Below are 24,537 nucleotides of genomic sequence, written 5' to 3' on the forward strand. Positions count from 1 at the left end.
ATAGTGTGGGGCAGCTGGGGGAGGTGTGCAGGTGAGACCCCTGGATAGTGAGGGGCAGCAGGAGGAGGCATGCAGGTGAGACCCCGGATAGTGAGGGGCAGCAGGAGTTGTGCAGGTGAGACCCCCGGATAGTGAGGGGCAGCTGAGGGAGGCGTGCAGGTGAGACCCCCGGATAGTGTGGGGCAGCTGGTGGGTGTGCAGGTGAGACCCCTGGATAGTGAGGGGCAGCAGGAGGAGGCATGCAGGTGAGACCCCCGGATAGTGAGGGGCAGCAGGAGTTGTGCAGGTGAGACCCCCGGATAGTGAGGGGCAGCTGAGGGAGGCGTGCAGGTGAGACCCCCGGATAGTGTGGGGCAGCTGGGTGAGGTGTGCAGGTGAGACCCCTGGATAGTGAGGGGCAGCAGGAGTTGTGCAGGTGAGACCCCCGCATAGTGAGGGGCAGCAGGAGTTGTGCAGGTGAGACCCCCGCATAGTGAGGGGCTGCTGGGGGAGGTGTGCAGGTGAGACCCCTGGATAGTGAGGGGCAGCAGGAGGAGGCATGCAGGTGAGACCCCCGGATAGTGAGGGGCAGCAGGAGTTGTGCAGGTGAGACCCCCGGATACTGAGGGGCAGCAGGAGTTGTGCAGGTGAGACCCCCAGATAGTGAGGGGCAGCTGGGGGAGGCGTGCAGGTGAGACCCCCGGATAGTGAGGGGCAGCTGGGGGAGGCGTGCAGGTGAGACCCCCGGATAGTGTGGGGCAGCTGGGTGAGGCGTGCAGGTGAGACCCCCGGATAGTGAGGGGCAGCTGGGGGAGTTGTGCAGGTGAGACCCCCGGATAGTGAGGGGCTGCTGGGTAAGGCGTGCAGGTGAGACCTCCGGATCGTGAGAGGCAGGAGGAGGCGTTCAGGTGAGACCCCCGGATAGTGAGAGGCAGCAGGAGGAGGCGTGCAGGTGAGACCCCTGGATAGTGAGAGGCAGGAGGAGGCGTGCAGGTGAGACCCCTGGATAGTGAGAGGCAGGAGGAGGCGTGCAGGTGAGACCCCTGGATCGTGAGAGGCAGCAGGAGGAGGCGTGCAGGTGAGACCCTCGGATAGCGAGGGGCAGCAGGAGGCGGCGTGCTGGTGAGACCCCCAGATAGTGAGAGGCAGCAGGAGGAGGCGTGCAGGTGAGACCCCCTGGATCGTGAGAGGCAGCAGGAGGAGGCGTGCAGGTGAGACCCTCGGATAGTGAGGGGCAGCAGGAGGAGGTGTGCAGGTGAGACCCCCGGATAGTGAGAGGCAGCAGGAGGCCGCGTGCTGGTGAGACCCCCGGATAGTGAGAGGCAGCAGGAGGAGGCGTACAGGTGAGACCCCCGGATAGTGAGGGGCAAGCAGGAGGAGCGTGCAGGTGAGACCCCCGGATCGTGAGAGGCAGCAGGACGCGGCGTGCAGGTGAGACCCCCGGATAGTGAGAGGCAGCAGGAGGAGGCGTACAGGTGAGACCCCCGGATAGTGAGAGGCAGCAGGAGGAGGCGTGCAGTTGAGACCCCCGGATCATGAGAGGCAGCAGGAGGAGGCGTGCATGTGAGACCCCCGGATAGTGAGAGGCAGCAGGAGGCGGCGTGCATGTGAGACCCCCGGATAGTGAGAGGCAGCAGGAGGAGGCGTGCAGGTGAGACCCCCGTATAGTGAGAGGCAGCAGAAGGAGGCATGCAGGTGAGACCCCCGTATAGTGAGAGGCAGCAGAAGGAGGCGTGCAGGTGAGACCCCCGTATACTGAGAGGCAGCAGGAAGAGGCATGCAGGAGAGACCCCCGTATAGTGAGAGGCAGCAGGAGGAGGCGTGCAGGAGAGACCCCCGTATAGTGAGAGGCAGCAGGAAGAGGCGTGCAGGTGAGACCCCCCGCATAGTGAGAGGCAGCAGGAGGAGGCGTGCAGGTGAGATCCCCGGATCGTAAGAGGTAGCAGGAGGAGGCGTGCAGGTGAGACCCTCGGATCGTGAGAGGCAGCAGGAGGAGGCGTGCAGGTGAGACCCCCAGACCATGAGAGGCAGCAGGAGGAGGCGTGCAGGTGAGACCCCTGGATAGTGAGAGGCAGCAGGAGGAGGCGTGCAGGTGAGACCCCCGGATAGTGAGAGGCAGCAGGAGGAGGCGTGCAGGTGAGACCCCTGTATAGTGAGAGGCAGGAGGAGGCGTGCAGGTGAGACCTCCGGATCGTGAGAGGCAGCAGGAGGAGGTGTGCAGGTGAGACCCCCGGATAGTGAGAGGCAGCAGGAGGAGGCGTGCAGGTGAGACCCCTGGATAGTGAGAGGCAGGAGGAGGCGTGCAGGTGAGACCCCTGGATCGTGAGAGGCAGCAGGAGGAGGCGTGCAGGTGAGACCCTCGGATAGTGAGGGGCAGCAGGAGGAGGTGTGCAGGTGAGACCCCCGGATCGTGAGAGGCAGCAGGAGGAGGCGTGCAGGTGAGACCCCTGGATAGTGAGAGGCAGGAGGAGGCGTGCAGGTGAGACCCCTGGATCGTGAGAGGCAGCAGGAGGAGGCGTGCAGGTGAGACCCTCGGATAGTGAGGGGCAGCAGGAGGAGGTGTGCAGGTGAGACCCCCGGATCGTGAGAGGCAGCAGGAGGCGGCGTGCAGGTGAGACCCCCGGATAGTGAGAGGCAGCAGGAGGAGGCGTACAGGTGAGACCCCCGGATAGTGAGGGGCAGCAGGAGGCGGCGTGCTGGTGAGACCCCCGGATAGTGAGGGGCAGCAGGAGGAGCGTGCAGGTGAGACCCCCGGATCGTGAGAGGCAGCAGGAGGCGGCGTGCAGGTGAGACCCCAGGATAGTGAGAGGCAGCAGGAGGAGGCGTACAGGTGAGACCCCCGGATAGTGAGGGGCAGCAGGAGGAGGCGTGCAGGTGAGACCCCCAGATAGTGAGAGACAGCAGGAGGAGGCGTGCAGGTGAGACCCCCGGATAGTGAGGGGCTGCTGGGTGAGGCGTGCAGGTGAGACCTCCGGATAGTGAGGGGCTGCTGGGTGAGGCGTGCAGGTGAGACCCCCGTATAATGAAGGCCCCGTTACACATAACGATGTCCCAGCGATCAGCGACGCTGGTTTTTAATGTAAACATTGGGTATCTAAAAGCCGCGTGGCTCTTAGATATCCGCTGTTTACCTTAGATACTTGCGTGCAGCGTTGCTGATCGTTTGTCTCCCGCGATGTGCGCTGGCCAGCGGGAGACCAATGATCAAAAAAATGGCCCAAGATGATTCTGGACGATCAGCGATGCGGAGGGCGGTCGCTGATGCGTCACAAAATCAGCGATCTCGCTAGTGATCTCGCTGTGTGTGACGGGGCCTTGAGGGGCAGCGGAGGAGGCATGCAGGTGAGACCCCCGGATAGTGAGGGGCTGCTGGGTAAGGCGTGCAGGTGAGACCCCCGTATAGTGAGGGGCATCAGGTAAGACCCCCGGATAGTGAGGGGCAGCATGAGTTGTGCAGGTGAGACCCCCGTATAGTGAGGGGCAGCATGAGTTGTGCAGGTGAGACCCCCGGATAGTGAGGGACAGCTGGGGGAGGTGTGCAGGTGAGACCCCCGCATAGTGAGGGGCAGCAGGAGTTGTGCAGGTGAGACCCCCGGATAGTGAGGGGCAGCAGGAGTTGTGCAGTTGAGACCCCCGGATAATGAGGGGCAGCTGGGGGAGGTGTGCAGGTGAGACCCCTGGATAGTGAGGGGCAGCAGGAGGAGGCATGCAGGTGAGACCCCCGGATAGTGAGGGGCAGCAGGAGTTGTGCAGGTGAGACCCCCGGATAGTGAGGGGCAGCAGGAGTTGTGCAGGTGAGACCCCCGGATAGTGAGGGGCAGTTGAGGGAGGCGTGCAGGTGAGACCCCCGGATAGTGAGGGGCAGCTGGGGGAGGCGTGCAGGTGAGACCCCCGGATAGTGTGAGGCAGCTGGGTGAGGCGTGCAGGTGAGACCCCCGGATAGTGAGGGGCAGCTGGGGGAGTTGTGCAGGTGAGACCCCCGGATAGTGAGGGACAGCTGGGGGAGGTGTGACCCCCGGATAGTGAGGGGCAGCAGGAGTTGTGCAGGTGAGACCCCCGCATAGTGAGGGGCAGCAGGAGTTGTGCAGGTGAGACCCCCGGATAGTGTGGGGCAGCTGGGGGAGGTGTGCAGGTGAGACCCCTGGATAGTGAGGGGCAGCAGGAGGAGGCATGCAGGTGAGACCCCGGATAGTGAGGGGCAGCAGGAGTTGTGCAGGTGAGACCCCCGGATAGTGAGGGGCAGCTGAGGGAGGCGTGCAGGTGAGACCCCCGGATAGTGTGGGGCAGCTGGTGGAGGTGTGCAGGTGAGACCCCTGGATAGTGAGGAGCAGCAGGAGGAGGCATGCAGGTGAGACCCCCGGATAGTGAGGGGCAGCAGGAGTTGTGCAGGTGAGACCCCCGGATAGTGAGGGGCAGCTGAGGGAGGCGTGCAGGTGAGACCCCCGGATAGTGTGGGGCAGCTGGGTGAGGTGTGCAGGTGAGACCCCTGGATAGTGAGGGGCAGCAGGAGTTGAGCAGGTGAGACCCCCGCATAGTGAGGGGCAGCAGGAGTTGTGCAGGTGAGACCCCCGCATAGTGAGGGGCTGCTGGGGGAGGTGTGCAGGTGAGACCCCTGGATAGTGAGGGGCAGCAGGAGGAGGCATGCAGGTGAGACCCCCGGATACTGAGGGGCAGCAGGAGTTGTGCAGGTGAGACCCCCGGATACTGAGGGGCAGCAGGAAGAGGCGTGCAGGTGAGACCCCCCGCATAGTGAGAGGCAGCAGGAGGAGGCGTGCAGGTGAGATCCCCAGATCGTAAGAGGTAGCAGGAGGAGGCGTGCAGGTGAGACCCCCGGATAGTGAGGGGCTGCTGGGTGAGGCGTGCAGGTGAGACCTCCGGATAGTGAGGGGCTGCTGGGTGAGGCGTGCAGGTGAGACCCCCGTATAATGAAGGCCCCGTTACACATAACGATGTCCCAGCGATCAGCGACGCTGGTTTTTAATGTAAACATTGGGTATCTAAAAGCCGCGTGGCTCTTAGATATCCGCTGTTTACCTTAGATACTTGCGTGCAGCGTTGCTGATCGTTTGTCTCCCGCGATGTGCGCTGGCCAGCGGGAGACCAATGATCAAAAAAATGGCCCAAGATGATTCTGGACGATCAGCGATGCGGAGGGCGGTCGCTGATGCGTCACAAAATCAGCGATCTCGCTAGTGATCTCGCTGTGTGTGACGGGGCCTTGAGGGGCAGCGGAGGAGGCATGCAGGTGAGACCCCCGGATAGTGAGGGGCTGCTGGGTAAGGCGTGCAGGTGAGACCCCCGTATAGTGAGGGGCATCAGGTAAGACCCCCGGATAGTGAGGGGCAGCATGAGTTGTGCAGGTGAGACCCCCGTATAGTGAGGGGCAGCATGAGTTGTGCAGGTGAGACCCCCGGATAGTGAGGGACAGCTGGGGGAGGTGTGCAGGTGAGACCCCCGCATAGTGAGGGGCAGCAGGAGTTGTGCAGGTGAGACCCCCGGATAGTGAGGGGCAGCAGGAGTTGTGCAGTTGAGACCCCCGGATAATGAGGGGCAGCTGGGGGAGGTGTGCAGGTGAGACCCCTGGATAGTGAGGGGCAGCAGGAGGAGGCATGCAGGTGAGACCCCCGGATAGTGAGGGGCAGCAGGAGTTGTGCAGGTGAGACCCCCGGATAGTGAGGGGCAGCAGGAGTTGTGCAGGTGAGACCCCCGGATAGTGAGGGGCAGTTGAGGGAGGCGTGCAGGTGAGACCCCCGGATAGTGAGGGGCAGCTGGGGGAGGCGTGCAGGTGAGACCCCCGGATAGTGTGAGGCAGCTGGGTGAGGCGTGCAGGTGAGACCCCCGGATAGTGAGGGGCAGCTGGGGGAGGTGTGACCCCCGGATAGTGAGGGGCAGCAGGAGTTGTGCAGGTGAGACCCCCGCATAGTGAGGGGCAGCAGGAGTTGTGCAGGTGAGACCCCCGGATAGTGTGGGGCAGCTGGGGGAGGTGTGCAGGTGAGACCCCTGGATAGTGAGGGGCAGCAGGAGGAGGCATGCAGGTGAGACCCCGGATAGTGAGGGGCAGCAGGAGTTGTGCAGGTGAGACCCCCGGATAGTGAGGGGCAGCTGAGGGAGGCGTGCAGGTGAGACCCCCGGATAGTGTGGGGCAGCTGGTGGAGGTGTGCAGGTGAGACCCCTGGATAGTGAGGAGCAGCAGGAGGAGGCATGCAGGTGAGACCCCCGGATAGTGAGGGGCAGCAGGAGTTGTGCAGGTGAGACCCCCGGATAGTGAGGGGCAGCTGAGGGAGGCGTGCAGGTGAGACCCCCGGATAGTGTGGGGCAGCTGGGTGAGGTGTGCAGGTGAGACCCCTGGATAGTGAGGGGCAGCAGGAGTTGAGCAGGTGAGACCCCCGCATAGTGAGGGGCAGCAGGAGTTGTGCAGGTGAGACCCCCGCATAGTGAGGGGCTGCTGGGGGAGGTGTGCAGGTGAGACCCCTGGATAGTGAGGGGCAGCAGGAGGAGGCATGCAGGTGAGACCCCCGGATACTGAGGGGCAGCAGGAGTTGTGCAGGTGAGACCCCCGGATACTGAGGGGCAGCAGGAAGAGGCGTGCAGGTGAGACCCCCCGCATAGTGAGAGGCAGCAGGAGGAGGCGTGCAGGTGAGATCCCCAGATCGTAAGAGGTAGCAGGAGGAGGCGTGCAGGTGAGACCCTCGGATCGTGAGAGGCAGCAGGAGGAGGCGTGCAGGTGAGACCCCCAGACCATGAGAGGCAGCAGGAGGAGGCGTGCAGGTGAGACCCCTGGATAGTGAGAGGCAGCAGGAGGAGGCGTGCAGGTGAGACCCCCGGATAGTGAGAGGCAGCAGGAGGAGGCGTGCAGGTGAGACCCCTGTATAGTGAGAGGCAGGAGGAGGCGTGCAGGTGAGACCTCCGGATCGTGAGAGGCAGCAGGAGGAGGTGTGCAGGTGAGACCCCCGGATCGTGAGAGGCAGCAGGAGGAGGTGTGCAGGTGAGACCCCCGGATAGTGAGAGGCAGCAGGAGGAGGCGTGCAGGTGAGACCCCTGGATAGTGAGAGGCAGGAGGAGGCGTGCAGGTGAGACCCCTGGATCGTGAGAGGCAGCAGGAGGAGGCGTGCAGGTGAGACACTCGGATAGTGAGGGGCAGCAGGAGGAGGTGTGCAGGTGAGACCCCCGGATCGTGAGAGGCAGCAGGAGGAGGCGTGCAGGTGAGACCCCTGGATAGTGAGAGGCAGGAGGAGGCGTGCAGGTGAGACCCCTGGATCGTGAGAGGCAGCAGGAGGAGGCGTGCAGGTGAGACCCTCGGATAGTGAGGGGCAGCAGGAGGAGGCATGCAGGTGAGACCCCCGGATAGTGAGGGGCAGCTGGGGGAGGTGCGCAGGTGAGACCCCCGGATAGTGAGGGGCAGCTGGGGGAGGTGTGCAGGTGAGACCCCCGGATAGTGAGGGGCAGCTGGGGGAGGTGTGCAGGTGAGACTCACTAGTGGCATGTACTGTACCCCCAGATGGTGACACGACGCAGTGGGAACCCTACAGATGAGACCTCGCGAGTTGTCCGGTCTGTTCACTCCCCCCATTATGAGAGGAGGGAAAGGGGGCACCACCGAGAGAGAGAAGAGCGAGGAAGTTGTAAAACCAAATGCTTCCGAGAAGACGAGACACCATGCTGACAATAGAGCAGATGTTCGGCCCGTGGTGTGCGGTGGCCCGTGGTCTGAGGCCTGTAATAAGACCCCCAGTGTTGATTAGACCCCACTACTATCCTCCACTGCCCCCCGGACCTGACAGTGATGGTGAGGATAATCTAGAGCAGGCAATAACGTTAAACCTCAGGAAGCTCGGCGTATAAGATGCGTTTACACTGTGGTAACCGTATACAGCATATATAACTAGGGACCCCCACACCAGAGGGACAGGGACCCCCACACCAGTGTGAGATTGTAGAGTGCCGGGCGTGCAGGTTGAGAGGAACATGTAGAGGGAAGGCCCCCGCGGACCGCCGCTAGCATTAGTTTACATAGTAAAGCCGAAAAAAGCCCTGTGTCCGTCCAGTTCAGCCTATAAAATTCTGTCAGAATAAATCCCCAGATCTACGTCCTTCTAAAGAACCTAATCCCTGTAAGATACAATATTGTTACGCTCCAGGAAGACATCCCGGCCTCTCCTGAACCCCTCGGCTGAGTTCGCCATCACCACCTCCTCAGGCAGGGAATTCCAGATACTCACTGCCCTAACAGTAAAGAATCCTCTTCTGTGTTGGTGGAGAAACCTTCCCTCCTCCAGACGCAGAGAATGCCCCCTTGTGACCATCACCTTCCTTGGTATAAACAGATCCTCAGAGAGATATTTATATTGTCCCCTTATATACTTATACACGGTTATTAGATCGCCCCTCAGTCGTCTTTTTTCTAGACTAAATAATCCTCGTTTTGCTAATCTCTCTGGGTATTGTAGTTCCCCATCAACTTTATTAATTTTGTTGCCCTTCTTTGTACTCGCTCTAGTTCCATTATATCCTTCCTGAGCACCGGTGCCCAAAACTGTACTCAGTACTCCATGTGCGGTCTGTCCAGGGATTTGTACAGAGGCAGTATAATGCTCTCATCATGTGTATCCAGACCTCTTTTAATGCACCCCATGATCCTGTTTGCCTTGGCAGCCGCTGCCTGGCACTGGCTGCTCCAGGTAAGTTTATCAGTAACTAGGATCCCCAAGTCCTTCTCCAGGTCAGATTTACCCAGTGGTTTCCCGTTCAGTGTGTAATGGTGATATTGATTCCTTCTTCCCATGTGTATAACCTTACATTTATCATTGATAAACCGCATCTGCCACCTTTCAGCCCAAGTTTCCAGCTTATCCAGATCCATCTATAGCAGAATACTATCTTCTCTTGTATTGACTGCTTTACATAGTTTTGTATCTGCAAATATCGATATTTTACTGTGCAAACCTTCTACCAGATCGTTAATAAATATGTTGAAGAGAAGAGGTCCCAACACCGACCCCTGCGGTCCCCACTGGTCACAGCGACCCAGTTAGAGAATATACCATTTATAACCCCCCTCTGCTTTCTATCACTCAGCCAGTTACTTACCCATTTACAAACATTTTCCCCCAGACCCGGCATTCTCATTCTGTGTACCAACCTCTTGTGTGGCTCGGTATCAAACGCTTTGGAAAAATCAAGATCTACCACATCCAATGACTCGCCTTGGTCGAGTCTATAGCTTACCTCTTCATAAAAACTGACTAGATTGGTGTGACAGGAGCGATTCCTCATAAACCCATGCTGATATGGAGTTACACAGTTATTCTCAGTGAGATCATCCAGAATAACATCCCTCAGAAACCCTTCACATATCTCACCAACAATAGAGGTTACACTTACTGGCCTATAATTTCCAGGTCACTTTTAGAGCCTTTTTGAATATTGGTACCACATTTGCTATGCGCCAGTCCTGTGGAACAGACCCCGTCACTATATAGTCCTTAAATATAAGAAATAATGGTTTGTCTATTACATGACTTAGTTCTCTTAGTACTCGTGGGTGTATGCCATCCGGACCTGGAGATTTATCTATTGTAATCTTATGTAGCCTGTTTCGCCCCTCTTCTTGGATTAGATTGGTGACCCCTAATATCGGGTTTTCTTGGTCTCTCAGCATTTCATTTTCCACCGTGAATACCGTGGAGAAGAAGGTGTGTAATATATTCGCTTTTTCCTCGTCATCTGCAACCATTCTTCCCTCACAGTTTTATAAGGCTCCTACACGGTCACTTATGATTCTGTTACTACTGATATTGGTGGAGAACAGTTTGGGATTAGTGTTACTCTCCTTTGTGCTTCTCTGTCTCCTTTTTGGCAGCTGTAATTAGTTTTTTATATGAAGTATTCTTCCTGTAGTTGTTAGATCCTCAGCGGGGCCGTCCTGCTTTAGTAGTGTCAATGCTTTCTTGTTACTGGTATCCTATTTTTCGGACCATAAGACACACTTTTTTCCTCCAAAATTTTTGGGGAAAGTGGGGGGTGCGTCTTATGGTCGCAATATACTAACCTCCGCGATCATGGCTGGTGCAGGTGCCGCAGGGCTCTGTAGTGTGGTGGTGGCAGCAGGCTGTGCTCCAGTGCAGGGGTAGCGGCTCTCTATCCTCCGGTGCAGGGGCGGTGGCTCCGCCGGCATTTCCTCCAAGCTCGGAGGCCCCCGCACATCCCTTGCTGGCCGCCGCCATATTGCGGTGGCCTCTGGGAAGATGGCCGCCGGGAAGATGGCCGCCAGTCCGGGGACTGCGCATGCGCAGGTTCAGATCTCGTCCCGAGATCTTGGGGGACGAGATCTCATTGCCGAGATTTGAATCTCGTCCCCCGAGATCTCGGGACGAGATCTGAACCTGCACATGCGCCGGACCGGTGGCCATCTTCCCGGCGTCCATGTTCCCGGAGGCCACCGCAACATGGCAGCGGCCAGCAAGGGATGTGCGGGGGCCTCCGGGCTTGGAGGAAATGCCGGCAGAGCCACCACCCTCACCCCACAGAGCCCAGCTGCCCCAGCACAGCTTCCACAGCCCAGCTAGCCCAGCCCAGCTGCCCCAGCACAGCTTCCACAGCCCAGCTGCCCCAGCACAGCCCAGCTGCCCCAGCACAGCTGCCCCAGCACAGCCCAGCTGCCCCAGCACAGCCCAGCTGCCCCAGCACAGAGCCGCCACCGCACGAGCCTGGACCACTGAATGACCCCTGTGACCACTCCTCCACCTGTGCCGGATCCCTTCCCAGGTAAGCTGAATTTGGACTGTAAGACGGACCCCCATTTGACACATTATTTCTTCTGAAAATTGGGGATTGTCTTATGGTCCGAAAAATACGGTGATCGCCCCTCTTACTTTTTTGTTTGGCCACATTGGGTTTTTCCTATTTCTGGTCCTTTTATTCCCACAAGGTATAAACCGCTTACGGCGCCTATTTAGGATGTTCTTACACATTCCCATTTATTTTCTGTATTCTTATTTCTGAGGACATTGTCCCAGTCACCAGATTAAGGACATCTCTAAGCTGGTCAGACTTTACCTTCCTAAAGTTCGGTGTTTCTGTGACTCCCTGACAAGTCCCCCGAGCGAAACACAAGTGACACTGTACAATATTGTGGTCGCTATTTCCTGCAGATCTGTTATTCTGTCCGGTCTGTTAGATAGTATTAGGTGTAAAGTGCGGCTCCTCTGGTCGGATTCTGCACCAATAGTGAGAGATAATTCTTCTTGGCTATTAGTGGAAACCTGTCGCCTTTATGGGTTTCGCAGGTCTCTGTTTCCCAGTTAATATCCGGGTAAAGTCCCCCATAACAAGGCCCTCCTTATGGGTTGCAGCTTCATCTATCTGCCTTAGTAGTAGACTTTCCATGACTTCTGTTATATTTGGGGGGTGTAACAGACCCCAAAGAGAATTTTGTTACTATTTTTCCCTCCATGTATTTCCACCCATATGGACTCGACATCCTCATTCCCTTCGCTAATATTCTCCCTTAAAGTGGACTTTAGACAAGACTTTACATAAAGACAAACCCCTCCTCCTCCTCTCCGATTGTTACGATCCTTTCTAAACAGACTGTCACCCTGTAAGGTAACTGCCCGGTCACAGCTTCCATCTCACCATGTCTCGGTTATTCCCACTAGGTCATAGTTACCTGTAGATGTTTCTGCTTCTAGTTCTTCCATCTTGGTTGTCAGGCTTCTGGCGGTTGCGATCATGCATTTTAGAGGATTTTGTTTTGTTCCAGTCTCCTCCCTGTGGATTGTTTTAGACATTTTCTTCCCTCCCTTCGGAGTACGTTGTCTTGGATCTTCTTCTCCGCTCCTCATAGCCTTCATCAGTATAATATCTGGCTTCATGTTCGTGTCTAACGTTTTTCCTCCCGTCCCCTCTTCTTCTAGTATAGCGCCCTCCTGATGAGTGCAGCGAGTCTTCTGGCGAACGTCTGTTTCCCAGGTTTGTTTAGGTGTAGTCCGTCTCTGGCGAGGAGTCCATTGTGGTCCCTCTTTATGGATCATGATGTTTGCTGTCCCCCCCAGATAGTGATGTCCCCTGGGGGCGCCCCCATACTAGTGGCTGAAATAGTGTCACCTTTTACCCTGTACCCCAAAATAGTGTCACTCTGAAAGTCACCCACTGTTCACGGTGTCCTAGTGTAGTGTCACCTGGTGTGCCCTCCAATTACTGACACCCCCTTTAAAATTGTCACCCTCAACACCACACCCCAAAATAGTGACCAAAAGCGCCCCATAATTAGAACCCAAGGAAGATGCACCCCAGAACAAGTGTTCCCCCTCTGTACAGCAGTGCAGTCAACAACTAGTCCCCTTTGGGATGGCTGCCTATACTTCACTGCCCACCACAGCGGATGCCCCCAGTACCAACCTCCCCCCGGACCCTTCTGTGCATCTCCACTGTGCCCCTTCTGACACTCTCCTTCCAAATGGGACCCCATAAAAATGCCCCCTCCTCTATATACCCTAATCTACATGTTTTTCCTGACTGCGCCCCTGCAGGGCTCCATCGCGCCTTGGTATGAATGTCCTTCTGTATCAGTAGCCCCCCACAATCCCAGCTCCTGCCCCCTGGGGTTACAGTTGTCATCAATTCCCGGTCTTACCCCAGTGTTCCTCCTGTCATGTGTAAATATAAGGGGGCCCTGAACTTGGCCTCATTCTTTGTAAAATGATAGAGCCCCCAGGAAACTCACAAAATACCATCCTGCCACGTCCAACAGGACCCCCAAATGTGAGTAACAATCATCCAGAATAGAAGTGTGTGGGGGGGCACGGGATGACGTCCCTTATTCTGGATGGGGGGGCACGGGATGACGTCCCTTATTCTGGATGGGGGGGCACGGGATGACGTCCCTTATTCTGGATGGGGGGGGGGCACGGGATGACGTCCCTTATTCTGGATGGGGGGGGCACGGGATGACGTCCCTTATTCTGGATGGGGGGGGCACGGGATGACGTCCCTTATTCTGGATGGGGGGGCACGGGATGACGTCCCTTATTCTGGATGGGGGGGCGGCACGGGATGACGTCCCTTATTCTGGATGGGGGGGCGGCACGGGATGACGTCCCTTATTCTGGATGGGGGGCGGCACGGGATGACGTCCCTTATTCTGGATGGGGGGGCGGCACGGGATGACGTCCCTTATTCTGGATGGGGGGGCGGCACGGGATGACGTCCCTTATTCTGGATTGAAGGAGCGGGATAAACCTCTTAATCTGGATGCATTGTGGCGCACAGGATGACCTCTTATTATTTATGGGTGGGGGCCATGGTATTACCTCTCACTCTGGATGGCTGGGGCAGGGGATGACCTCTCTTACTCTCTTATTCTGGTTGGGGGGTACGGGTTGACTTCTCTTATTTTGGATGGGGGCCCAGGATTAGGTCTCTTATTCTGAATGGGTTGGGGCATGGGATGACTTCTCTTCTGGATGAGGGGCAGCTTGGTAGTGCCTCCTCTGGTCCTGGGCTGTCTTGTATCTATCTTTTTGGTCTCTTCTTTCCTGATAGCGCTCTTTTGTCCCTCTGACCCCCAATACTCAGTAGCGCCACCTTTGGTCCATCATGCATTTTAGCTCTCTGCCCTGCCCCTCTGACGCCCACTGCTAACTTACATAGTAACATAGTTAGGCAAGGCCATCCAGTTCAGCCTATATTCTGTCAGAATAAATCCCCAGATCTTCGTCCTTCTAAAGAACCTAATCGCTGTAAGATACAATATTGTTATGCTCCAGGAAGACATCCAGGCCTCTCTTTAACCCCTCGACTGAGTTCGCCATCACCACCTCCTCAGGCAGGGAATTCCAGATTCTCACTGCCCTAACAGTAAAGAATCCTCTTCTATGTTGGTGGAAAAACCTTCTCTCCTCCAGACGCAGAGAATGCCCCCTTGTGACCGTCGCCTTCCTTGGTATAAACACATCCTCGGAGAGATATTTGTATTGTCCCCTTATATACTTGTACATGGTTATTAGATCGCCCCTCAGTTGACTTTTTTTCTAGACTAAATAATCCTAATTTTGCTAATCTCTCTGGGTATTGTAGTTCCCCCCCCATCCCCTTTATTAATTTTGTCTCCCTCCTTTGTACTCGCTCTAGTTCCGTTATATCCTTCCTGAGCACCAGTGCCCAAAACTGTACACAGTACTCCATGTGTAGTGTAACCAGGGATTTGTACAGAGGCAGTATAATGCTCTCATCATGTGTATCCAGACCTCTTTAATGCACCCCATGATCCTGTTTGCCTTGGCAGCTGCAGCCTGGCACTGGCTGCTCCAGGTAAGTTTATCTTTAGTTAGGATCCCCAAGTCCATTTCATGTCCGATTTACCCAGTGGTTTCCCGTTCAGTGTGTACTGGTGATATTGATTCCTTCTTCCCATGTGTATAACCTCACATTTATCATTGTTATACCGCATCTGCCACCTTTCAGCCCAAGTTTCCAACCTATCCAGATCCATCTGTAGCAGAATACTATCTTCTCTTGTATTGACTGCTTTACATAGTTTTGTATCATCTGCAAATATCGATATTTTACTGTGTAAACCTTCTACCAGATCGTTAATAAATATGTTGAAGAGAAGAGGTCCCAACACCGACCCCTGCGGTCCCCACTGGTCACAGCGACCCAGTTAGAGAATATACCATTTATAACCCCCCTCTGCTTTCTATCACTCAGCCAGTTACTTACCCATTACACACATTTTCCCTCAGACCTGGCATTCTCATTCTGTGTACCAACCTCTTGTGTGGCACGGTATCAAACGCTTTGGAAAAATCAAGATCTACCATGTCCAATGACTCACCTTGGCCCAGTCTATAGCTTACCTCTTCATAAAAGCTGATTAGATTGGTGTGACAGGAGCAATTCCTCATAAACCCATGCTGATATGGAGTTACACAGTTATTCTCAGTGAGATAATCCAGAATAACATCCCTCAGAAACCCTTCACATATCTCACCAACAATAGAGGTTAGACTTACTGGCCAATAATTTCCAGGTCACTTCTAGAGCCTTTGTGAATATTGGTACCACATTTGCTATGCTCCAGTCCTGTGGAACAGACCCCGTCGCTATAGAGTCTCTGAATAAAAGAAATAATGGCTTGTTGATTACATGACTTAGTACTCTTAGTACTCGTGGGTGTATGCCATCCGGACCCGGAGAATTATCTATTGTACTCTTATGTAGCCGGTTTCGCCCCTCCTCTTGGGTTAGATTGGTGACCCTTAATATCGGGTTTTCTTTGTCTCTTGGCATTTCACCTAGTATTTCATTTTCCACCGTGAATACCGTGGAGAAGAAGGTGTGTAATATATTCGCTTTTTCCTCGTCATCTACAACCATTCTTTCCTCACAGTTTTATAAGGCTCCTGCACTGTCACTTATGATTCTGTTACTACTGATATAGGTGAAGAACAGTTTGGGATTAGTGTTACTCTCCTTTGTGCTTCTCTGTCTCTTATTTGGCAGCTGTAATTAGTTTTTTATATGAAGTATTCTTCTCCCTGTAGTTCTTAGATCTTCAGCGGGGCCGTCCTGCTTTAGTAGTGTCAATGCTTTCTTGCTACTGGTAATCGCCCCTCTTACTTCTGTGTTTAGCCACATTGGGTTTTTCCTATTTCTGGTCCTTTTATTCCCACAAGGTATAAACCGCTTACGGCGCCTCTTTAGGATGTTCTTATACAGTTCCCATTTATTATCTGTATTCTTATTTCTAAGGACATTGTCCCAGTCACCAGATTAAGGAGATCTCTAAGCTGGTCAGACTTTGCCTTCCTAAAGTTCGGTCTTTCTGTGACTCCCTGACAAGTCCCCCGAGCGAAACACAAGTGACGCTGTACAATATTGTGGTCGCTATTTCCTGCAGATCTGTTATTCTGTCCGGTCTGTTAGATAGTATTAGGTGTAAAGTGCGGCTCCTCTGGTCGGATTCTGCGCCAATAGTGAGAGATAATTCTTCTTGGCTATTAGTGGAAACCTGTCGCCTTTATGGGTTTCGCAGGTCTCTGTTTCCCAGTTAATATCCGGGTAAAGTCCCCCATAACAAGGCCCTCATTATGGGCTGCAGCTTCATCTATCTGCCTTAGTAGTAGACTTTCCATGACTTCTGTTATATTTGGGGGGTGTAACAGACCCCAATGAGAATTTTGTTATTTTTCCCTCCATGTATTTCCACCCATATGGACTCGACATCCTCATTCCCTTCGCTAATATCTTCCCTTAAAGTGGACTTTAGACAAGACTTTACATAAAGACAAACCCCCCCTCCTCCTCTCCGATTGTTACGATCCTTTCTAAATAGACTGTCACCCTGTAAGGTAACTGCCCGGTCACAGCTTCCATCTCACCTGTTAGGTCATAGTTACCTGTAGATGTTTCTGCTTCTAGTTCTTCCATCTTGCTTGTGAGGCTTCTGGCGGTTGCGAGCATGCAGTGTAGAGGATTTTGCTTTGTTCCAGTCTCCTCACTGTGGATTGTTTTAGAAATGTTCTTATCTCCCTTCGGAGTACGTTGTCTTGGGTCTTCTTTGCCGCCCCTCATATCCTTAATCAGTATATCCTTTGGTCTGCCATGTCCCTCTGACTCCCACTGCTCAGTAGCGCCTCCTTTGGTCTGTCGTGCCCGGTTGCTCTCTTGCCTGTCCTTCTGACCCCCACTGCTCAGTTGCACCTTTTTTGGTCCGTCATGCCCGGTAACTCTCTGCCCTGTCCCTCTGACTCCCACTGCTCAGTAGCGCCTCCTTTGGTCCATCATGCCTGGTAGCTCTCTGCCCTGTCCCTCTAACTCCCACTGCTCAGTAGCGCCTCCTTTGGTCCGTCATGCCCGGTTGCTCTCTTTGCTGTCCCTCTGACCCCCACTGCTCAGTAGCGCCTCCTTTGGTCTGGGCCTGCCCAGTCACTCTCTGCCATGTCCCTCTGACCCCCAGTGCTCAGTAGTGCCTCCTTTGGTCCGTCATGCCCGGTTGCTCTCTTTGCTGTCCTTCTGACCCCCACTGCTCAGTAGCGCCTCCTTTTGGAACATAATGCCCGGTAGCTCTGTCATGTCCCTCTGACCCCCAGTGCTCAGTAGTGCCTCCTTTGGTCCGTCATGCCCGGTTGCTCTCTTTGCTGTCCTTCTGACCCCCACTGCTCAGTAGCGCCTCCTTTGGAACATAATGCCCAGTCGCTCTCTGCCATGTCCCTCTGACCCCCAGTGCTCAGTAGCGCCTCCTTTGGTCCGTCATGCCCGGTTGCTCTCTTTGCTGTCCCTCTGACCCCCACTGCTCAGTAGCGCCTCCTTTGGTCTGGGCCTGCCCAGTCACTCTCTGCCATGTCCCTCTGACCCCCAGTGCTCAGTAGTGCCTCCTTTGGTCCGTCATGCCCGGTTGCTCTCTTTGCTGTCCTTCTGACCCCCACTGCTCAGTAGCGCCTCCTTTTGGAACATAATGCCCGGTAGCTCTGTCATGTCCCTCTGACCCCCAGTGCTCAGTAGTGCCTCCTTTGGTCCGTCATGCCCGGTTGCTCTCTTTGCTGTCCTTCTGACCCCCACTGCTCAGTAGCGCCTCCTTTGGAACATAATGCCCAGTCGCTCTCTGCCATGTCCCTCTGACCCCCAGTGCTCAGTAGCGCCTCCTTTGGTCCGTCATGCCCGGTTGCTCTCTTTGCTGTCCCTCTGACCCTCACTGCTCAGTAGCGCCTCCTTTGGTCTGGGCCTGCCCAGTCCCTTTCTGCCATGTCCCTCTGACCCCCAGTGCTCAGTAGCGCCTCCTTTGGTCCGTCATGCCCGGTTGCTCTCTCATTTGCCCAGTGTTGGTTCTCTAATTCTGTGTTTCCTTTCTCCTCAGTTACCTTTCCTATTTGGGAGCCCCCCGCACAGACCTGTCGCTCCCTGCTGTCAGTGACGTTTCGGCGCTGTATGGATTAGGACTTTATGACTTTGGAGAGAAACGTGGGATCCAGCCGCAGGTCCATTACCAGACGGTGGAGGTGGATGGTGGGGGATCACTGATCAGCCTCTGACACTGAACCAGGGGGCGTTAGGAGTGCGGAGCCCTCAACTTTATATGATCGTGACTGCTGTGGACATCTGGGGGCAGTGCCTTTCATCCTGTAAACATGGTATAAAAAAGTACACCCCACCTACTAGACCCTCCCTCCTTGCAGGGGGCACTGTGTGACTGTGGGGAACGGACTGGCTGTGACTGGACTCGGTGTCCGCGCTGGGAGGTGACGGGGTCTCATCACTGGAACGTTTTACACTGTAGATTATTTTTATGGAGTTTTGTATTTTTTTGTAGCAAATTAAATAAGGTTTGTTATTAAGTGTCCTGTGAGGCGATTGGCTCATTCCTATGGGGGCGGAGCTCTACAAACCTGTACCAATCCTGTAGTGGTGGTGTGTCCTAGAATGGGTGGGCAATGAACTGTCTCAAAGGGGCATATCAGAAACGGGGTCTTCTGCGGAGGCTGAACCAATATGAGCGATGACCTAGAATTCCAAGCGTTGTGTGTGTGAACCTGACCTGAACCTAGGGGACGGGTCTGCCCAGGTCAGGTACACACTGCACCCGGCAGACTGCCCGCACCACCAGGGAGCTACAGTCCTCTGGTTGTACCTATCTGGTCTGAACTCTAGGCTGTCACTGTCCGGGGGAGGTTTGTGGCCCCAGGGTCACTACGCAACAGGGGGTTGGTCAGCGGACGGCACAACGCTCACTCAACTGGAAGGTAAAGGGGAGAGGAAGGCCCTAACAAAAGGGAATGAGGGATGGGACACCTGAGCTCCAACCTGAGCCTGTCCTTGCACTCCCCTAACGCCCTAAGAGGGTCCTTCCCCTCCCCCCGCCGTCACAAACCTTGTTCCTCAGTGTCATCCCACACTGGTCGACAAGGGCGCTAGCCTCACCCCTGCAGCTGGTGCAACACGGGGTGGTGACAAGCATGAGACAGACAAGGTAAAAACACAAAACTTAGCTCCAGGCACCGCTGCCAAGCGCCACACCGTAGAGGACACGGAGAAGGACTCCGAACTCCAGAAGTAGCTGATACAGAGCTGCAAGTGCAAGGCTGGTCTCCATAGAACAACCATCACCATCCTCTGTCTCCAAACACAAACAGCCCCCTCATGCCCTCTCCTGCTCCCACCTGCTAACACTTTCTCTGCTCCTTCTCACTGCTGGTGATATCTCTCCAAATCCTGGTCCTCCTCACCACATTCCCACAGTCATTTCTACCTCCCATCCACGCTCTATCACAACCTTCCGTAACCACTCCAACCTTATACCCATTCACCCAGCCCCCGCTTCCCCAGTCCCACTAACAGGAGCTCTGTGGAACGCTCGCTCTGTCTGCAACAAGCTTTCCTACATCCATGATCTTTTTGTTACTACCAAACTCTCCTTCCTCGCCATCACCGAAACCTGGCTCACCCCTTCTGACACAGCCTCTCCTGCTGCACTTTCGTATGGCGGCTTCCACCTTTCTCACACCCCCCGCCCCAGCAGCAAACATGGTGGAGGAGTTGGTTTTCTCCTGTCAGATACCTGCTCCTTCACCCCAATCCCACTGCCACCCTCTGTTACCCTCCCTTCCTTTGAGGTGCACTCTGTGCGCATCTACTCCCCCTCCAACCTCCAACTGGCTGTCATCTACCGCCCCCCAGGGCCAGCCACCACCTTCTTTGACCACTTCACCACCTGGTTACTTCATTTCCTTTCCGCGGACATCCCTACTATCATCATGGGCGACTTCAACATCCCCATTGACACTTCCCTCTCAGCTGCCACTAAACTTCTATCTCTCACTTCCTCCTTCGGCCTCACTCAATGGTCTTCTACAGCCACCCACAAAGATGGCCACACACTGGACCTCATCTTCACCCGCCTCTGCTCCCTATCTAACCTCTCTAACTCACCTCTTCCTCTCTCTGACCACAACCTGCTCACATTCTCTTCCCTCTTCACTCCATGTCTACAATCCCCACCCCACAAACTTTCACACCCTCGCAGGAATCTTAAACACCTTGACCTACACTCATTCTCCGAATCCCTCCTCCCTCTTACAGATATAAGTTCCTTACACAATGCGGATGACGCTGCCGCTCTATATAACACCACAATAGCTGTAGCTTTGGAATCCGCTGCCCCACTTACACATACCAAAACTCGCAAAATCAACAGACAGCCCTGGCACACCAGCCTGACCAAAGAGCTGAGGCGAGCTTCCAGGGCTGCTGAGCGCAGATGGAAAAGATCCCACTCCAACGAGCATTTCATCGCATTCAAACAGTCCCTCACTACTTTCAAGACCACACTCGCCACAGCTAAACAAACCTACTTCTCATCTCTCATATCCTCCCTGTCTCACAACCCTAAACAGTTATTCAACACCTTCAATTCTCTCCTCCGCCCCCCAGCACCTCCTCCCTCCCCACTCATCTCAGCTGAAGACTTTGCCTCATTTTTCAAGCAGAAAATTGATAACATCAGGGACAGTTTTGGTCAACAACCCCCAGAGCCCTTCCTCCCGACTTCCCAGCCCTCCACCTTCAAAACCAACTTCTCCACCATTACAGAAGATCGACTCTCCACTCTACTCTCAAGATCACATCTCACCACCTGTGCACTCGACCCGATCCCATCCCACTTCATCCCAAACCTCACCACAGTCTTCATCCCAACCCTAACCCATCTCTTCAACCTATCACTAACAACTGGTGTTTTCCCCTCAAGCTTTAAACATGCCTCCATCACACCTATCCTCAAAAAGCCCTCTCTTGACCCATCCTCTGCATCTAGCTATCGCCCTATATCACTTCTCCCATACGCCTCCAAGCTACTGGAACAACACGTCTACCTTGAACTGTCCTCCCATCTCTCTTCTTGCTCCCTCTTCGACCGCTTACAATCTGGCTTCCGGTCACACCACTCCACTGAAACTGCCCTTACTAAGGTCACCAATGACCTCTTAACTGCCAAGAGCAAGCGACACTACTCTGTCCTCCTCCTCCTGGACCTGTCGGCTGCCTTTGACACAGTGGACCATTCCCTATTATTACAGACCCTCTCATCCCTCGGCATCACAGACTTGGCCCTCTCCTGGATCTCATCATACCTAACAGACCGGACATTCAGCGTCTCCCACTCACACACCACCTCCTCACCTCGCCCCCTATCTGTCGGAGTCCCACAAGGTTCAGTCCTAGGGCCCCTGCTGTTCTCTATTTACACCTTTGGCCTGGGACAGCTCATAGAATCTCATGGCTTTCAGTATCATCTTTATGCTGATGACACACAGATCTACATCTCTGGACCAGATATCACCTCCCTACTAACCAGAATCCCTCAATGTCTGTCCACTATTTCATCCTTCTTCTCCACTAGATATCTGAAACTCAACATGGACAAAACAGAATTCATCATCTTTCCCCCATCTCACGTGACCCCCCCTACGAACCTATCAATTACAGTAAATGACTGCCCACTCTCCCCAGTCCCACAAGCTCGCTGCCTCGGAGTAATCCTTGATGCTGATCTCTCCTTCAAACCACATATCCAAACCCTTTCCACTTCCTGCCGACTTCAACTCAAAAATATTTCACGCATCCGTTCATTCCTCACCCAAGAATCTGCAAAAACCCTAGTCCATGCCCTCCTCATCTCTCGCCTTGACTACTGCAACCTCATGCTCTGCGGCCTCCCCTCAAACACTCTCGCACCCCTCCAATCTATTCTAAACTCTGCTGCCCGACTAATCCACCTGTCCCCCCGCTATTCCCCAGCTTCTCCCCTCTGTCAATCCCTTCACTGGCTCCCAATTGCCCAGAGACTCCATTACAAAACCCTAACCATGACATACAAAGCCATCCACAACTTGTCTCCTCCATACATCTGTGACCTCGTCTCCCGGTACTTTCCTGCACGCAACCTCCGATCCTCACAAGATCTCCTTCTCTACTCCCCTCTTATCTCCTCTTCCCACAATCGCATACAAGATTTCTCTCGCGCATCACCCCTACTCTGGAACTCTCTACCACAACATATCAGACTCTCACCTACCATCGAAACCTTCAAAAAGAGCCTGAAGACCCACCTCTTCCGACAAGCCTATAACCTGCAGTAACCACCGATCGACCAAACCGCTGCACGACCAGCTCTACCCTCGCCTACTGTATTATCACCCATCCCTTGAAGATTGTGAGCCCTCGCGGGCAGGGTCCTCTCTCCTCCTGTACCAGTTATGACTTGTATTGTTTAAGATTATTGTACTTGTTTTTATGTATACCCCCCTCACATGTAAAGCGCCATGGAATAAATGGCGCTATAACAATAAATAATAATAATAATAATCACCAGCAGCCAGCTGATGCATCAGGAGACTATGTAAAGGATGGTGGAAGTGGTCACCACCCCCATCAGCTGACCAGCAACTCAGCAGCTGCCACCAAGGAAACTTACATTAAACCCTGCTCGCCTGAAAGGAAAAAAAGCTACGTTTAAATTATAGTGGACAGTTCCCCCCTTTCAACGAGGGGTCTCTGGACCCTTAACACTGGACCTCACCGGAAATGACATACGGTGAGGACGCCTTGACCCACTAGGATTCACTTCCGCAGTCACCTGATCCTTAGGTTTACGCAAACAGTCCAATGGAGCTGGCAATAACGTAGACTCCGGAGGCGCAACTAATCTCCAGAGCGCCGACCTGGGGAATGAGTTGTGTACCTGCATTACTGGGGGTAACTCCAACTGGAAAGTCCCCGGGCTGAGAATGGCCGACACCCGATACGGTCCTATCACCCTAGAACTTCAGGCCCCAGCAGCACACTTCCACGTACTCATTCACACACAGGTCCAGACCGAAACGTTTATTTCCACACATACGGTTGCCAACCGACCGTAATCTCCCTGAGGAACAGACAACAGAGGCGTCCCCCTGTGTCACCAAACTCATACCCTCACAACATTCAGGTGGAACCACCACCCTCCCCTGACCCCTCCTCCTGAGAGGACTCCGACACTCGGTGAGGGTTGAATCCTGCCCCTACTCCATGGCAGCACATCTGCTGCCCCCACTGCAGAAGAAGGGGTAGGTTTAAGAAGGACTGCAGAGGCAGTAGCTCCCAGGCAACAGTCCTTGCAAGACTGGTCCCAACTGACTACTTCACTGGACCGCCAATCAATGACTGGGTTGTGTCTCTTCAGCCAGGGAAGGCCTAGGATAATGGGAGTTGGCATACCCTTCAAGACGCAGCATGACAGGACTCATGAAGAGTCCCTATACGCAGGTTAATATCTACGACTTGGGTCACTCTCTGGCTGAGAGGAACAGAGTCAATAGCCTGAACACTAATGGGTCTCACCAGTGTCCTACCCATCAGACCATGGATCTGAACAAAGCAAGAATCCATCAGATTGACTCCCGCTCCACTAGCCACAAGCACCGGTACAGTCTCGGTAACACTGCCAACGACCACTTCAGCAGGTAAGGTACACTGAGAGAAAAGATGGAGGAAATATACACACCCTGGTCGCCTCCCTCTACACGACCAGGGGAACGTGGCTTTTGAGATGGGGAACATACTTTGGCGCAAGCTGGGCAGACATTGATGTAATGACCCATAAGACCAAAGTAGAAACATGCCCCCATCCCACGGCGAACCACAGCCAACCCCGTTTGAGAGGCAACTCTTTCCACCTGCATGGGTTTGTCCGTCTGCAACCAGTGTGTCCTCCCAAGAAAGAACAATGGGGCAGATTCGGTGTATGTCTCTCCCTGAGGTGTCTAGCCACCTGTATAGCAAGGACCATGGCAGCCTCCAACGACCCAGGAGTAGCATACTGCACCAGAATATCCTGAAGCCTAGCTGACACCCTGACAAAAATGGCTCCTATAAGAAGGGTCATGCCACTGCGTATCAGTGGCCCATCTCCGAAACAGCAGTACTCCTCAGCCGGCCGCCCATCCTGCTTGATGATCTCACGAAGTTGAGACTCAGCCAGGGAGACGCCATCAGGATCCCCATACACCAGCGCCAATGCCGTGAAAAACTCATGCACCGACCGCAAAGATGGTGAATCGGTCGGCAGGGAGAAGGCCCATGATTGGGGATCCCCCTTGAAAAGAGAGACTATAATCCCCACATGCTGTTCCTCACACCCTGAAGAACCAAGGCGAAGCCTGAAATATAACTTACAAGCTTTCTTGAACACAATAAACTTATCTCTCCCTCCATAGAACCTGTCAGGGAGAGATATTTTGGGTTCCCGTTAACCTGGACATGAACCGAGACCAAGAACCCAGACACCTGCTGAAGCTGCTTCACCACCTGAGACCCGCAGCCCCGTTACCTCTTCTGTGAGGGTCTGGATCAGGCGAGCAAAAGCCTCTGCTTGAGCCATAGGTTCACCGGAAAAAATATGGGTTGGTGAGAGTCACGACCCAACAGGGGGTTGGTCAGCAGACGGCACAATACACACTCAACTGGATGGTAAAGAGGAGAGGAAGGCCCTGTCGATAGGGAATGAGGGATGGCACACCTGAGCTC

General features: G+C 54.5%; 1 protein-coding gene across 2 annotated transcripts in view; it reads left to right on the plus strand.

Annotated features, from left to right (window-relative positions):
- SOX15 (SRY-box transcription factor 15) overlaps positions 1 to 18,314 on the plus strand; it is a 32,287-nt gene extending 13,973 nt beyond the window's left edge. The window contains exon 2 of one of the 2 annotated variants that reach the window (XM_073573658.1): positions 17,837 to 18,314. In XM_073573658.1, the coding sequence (XP_073429759.1) occupies positions 17,837 to 18,011 (175 nt within the window). In that variant the 3' untranslated portion in view covers positions 18,012 to 18,314. Of the gene's footprint in view, positions 1 to 7,477; positions 7,601 to 17,836 lie in introns of those variants that run through there. The other variant, XM_073573694.1, reaches the window with a different exon arrangement.
- The last annotated feature ends 6,223 nt before the right edge of the window (positions 18,315 to 24,537 follow it).

The sequence above is a fragment of the Dendrobates tinctorius genome, unplaced genomic scaffold (genome assembly GCF_039654945.1).
Source record: "Dendrobates tinctorius isolate UK_male_01 unplaced genomic scaffold, ASM3965494v1 ptg000002l, whole genome shotgun sequence".
NCBI classification, from domain to species: domain Eukaryota; kingdom Metazoa; phylum Chordata; class Amphibia; order Anura; family Dendrobatidae; genus Dendrobates; species Dendrobates tinctorius.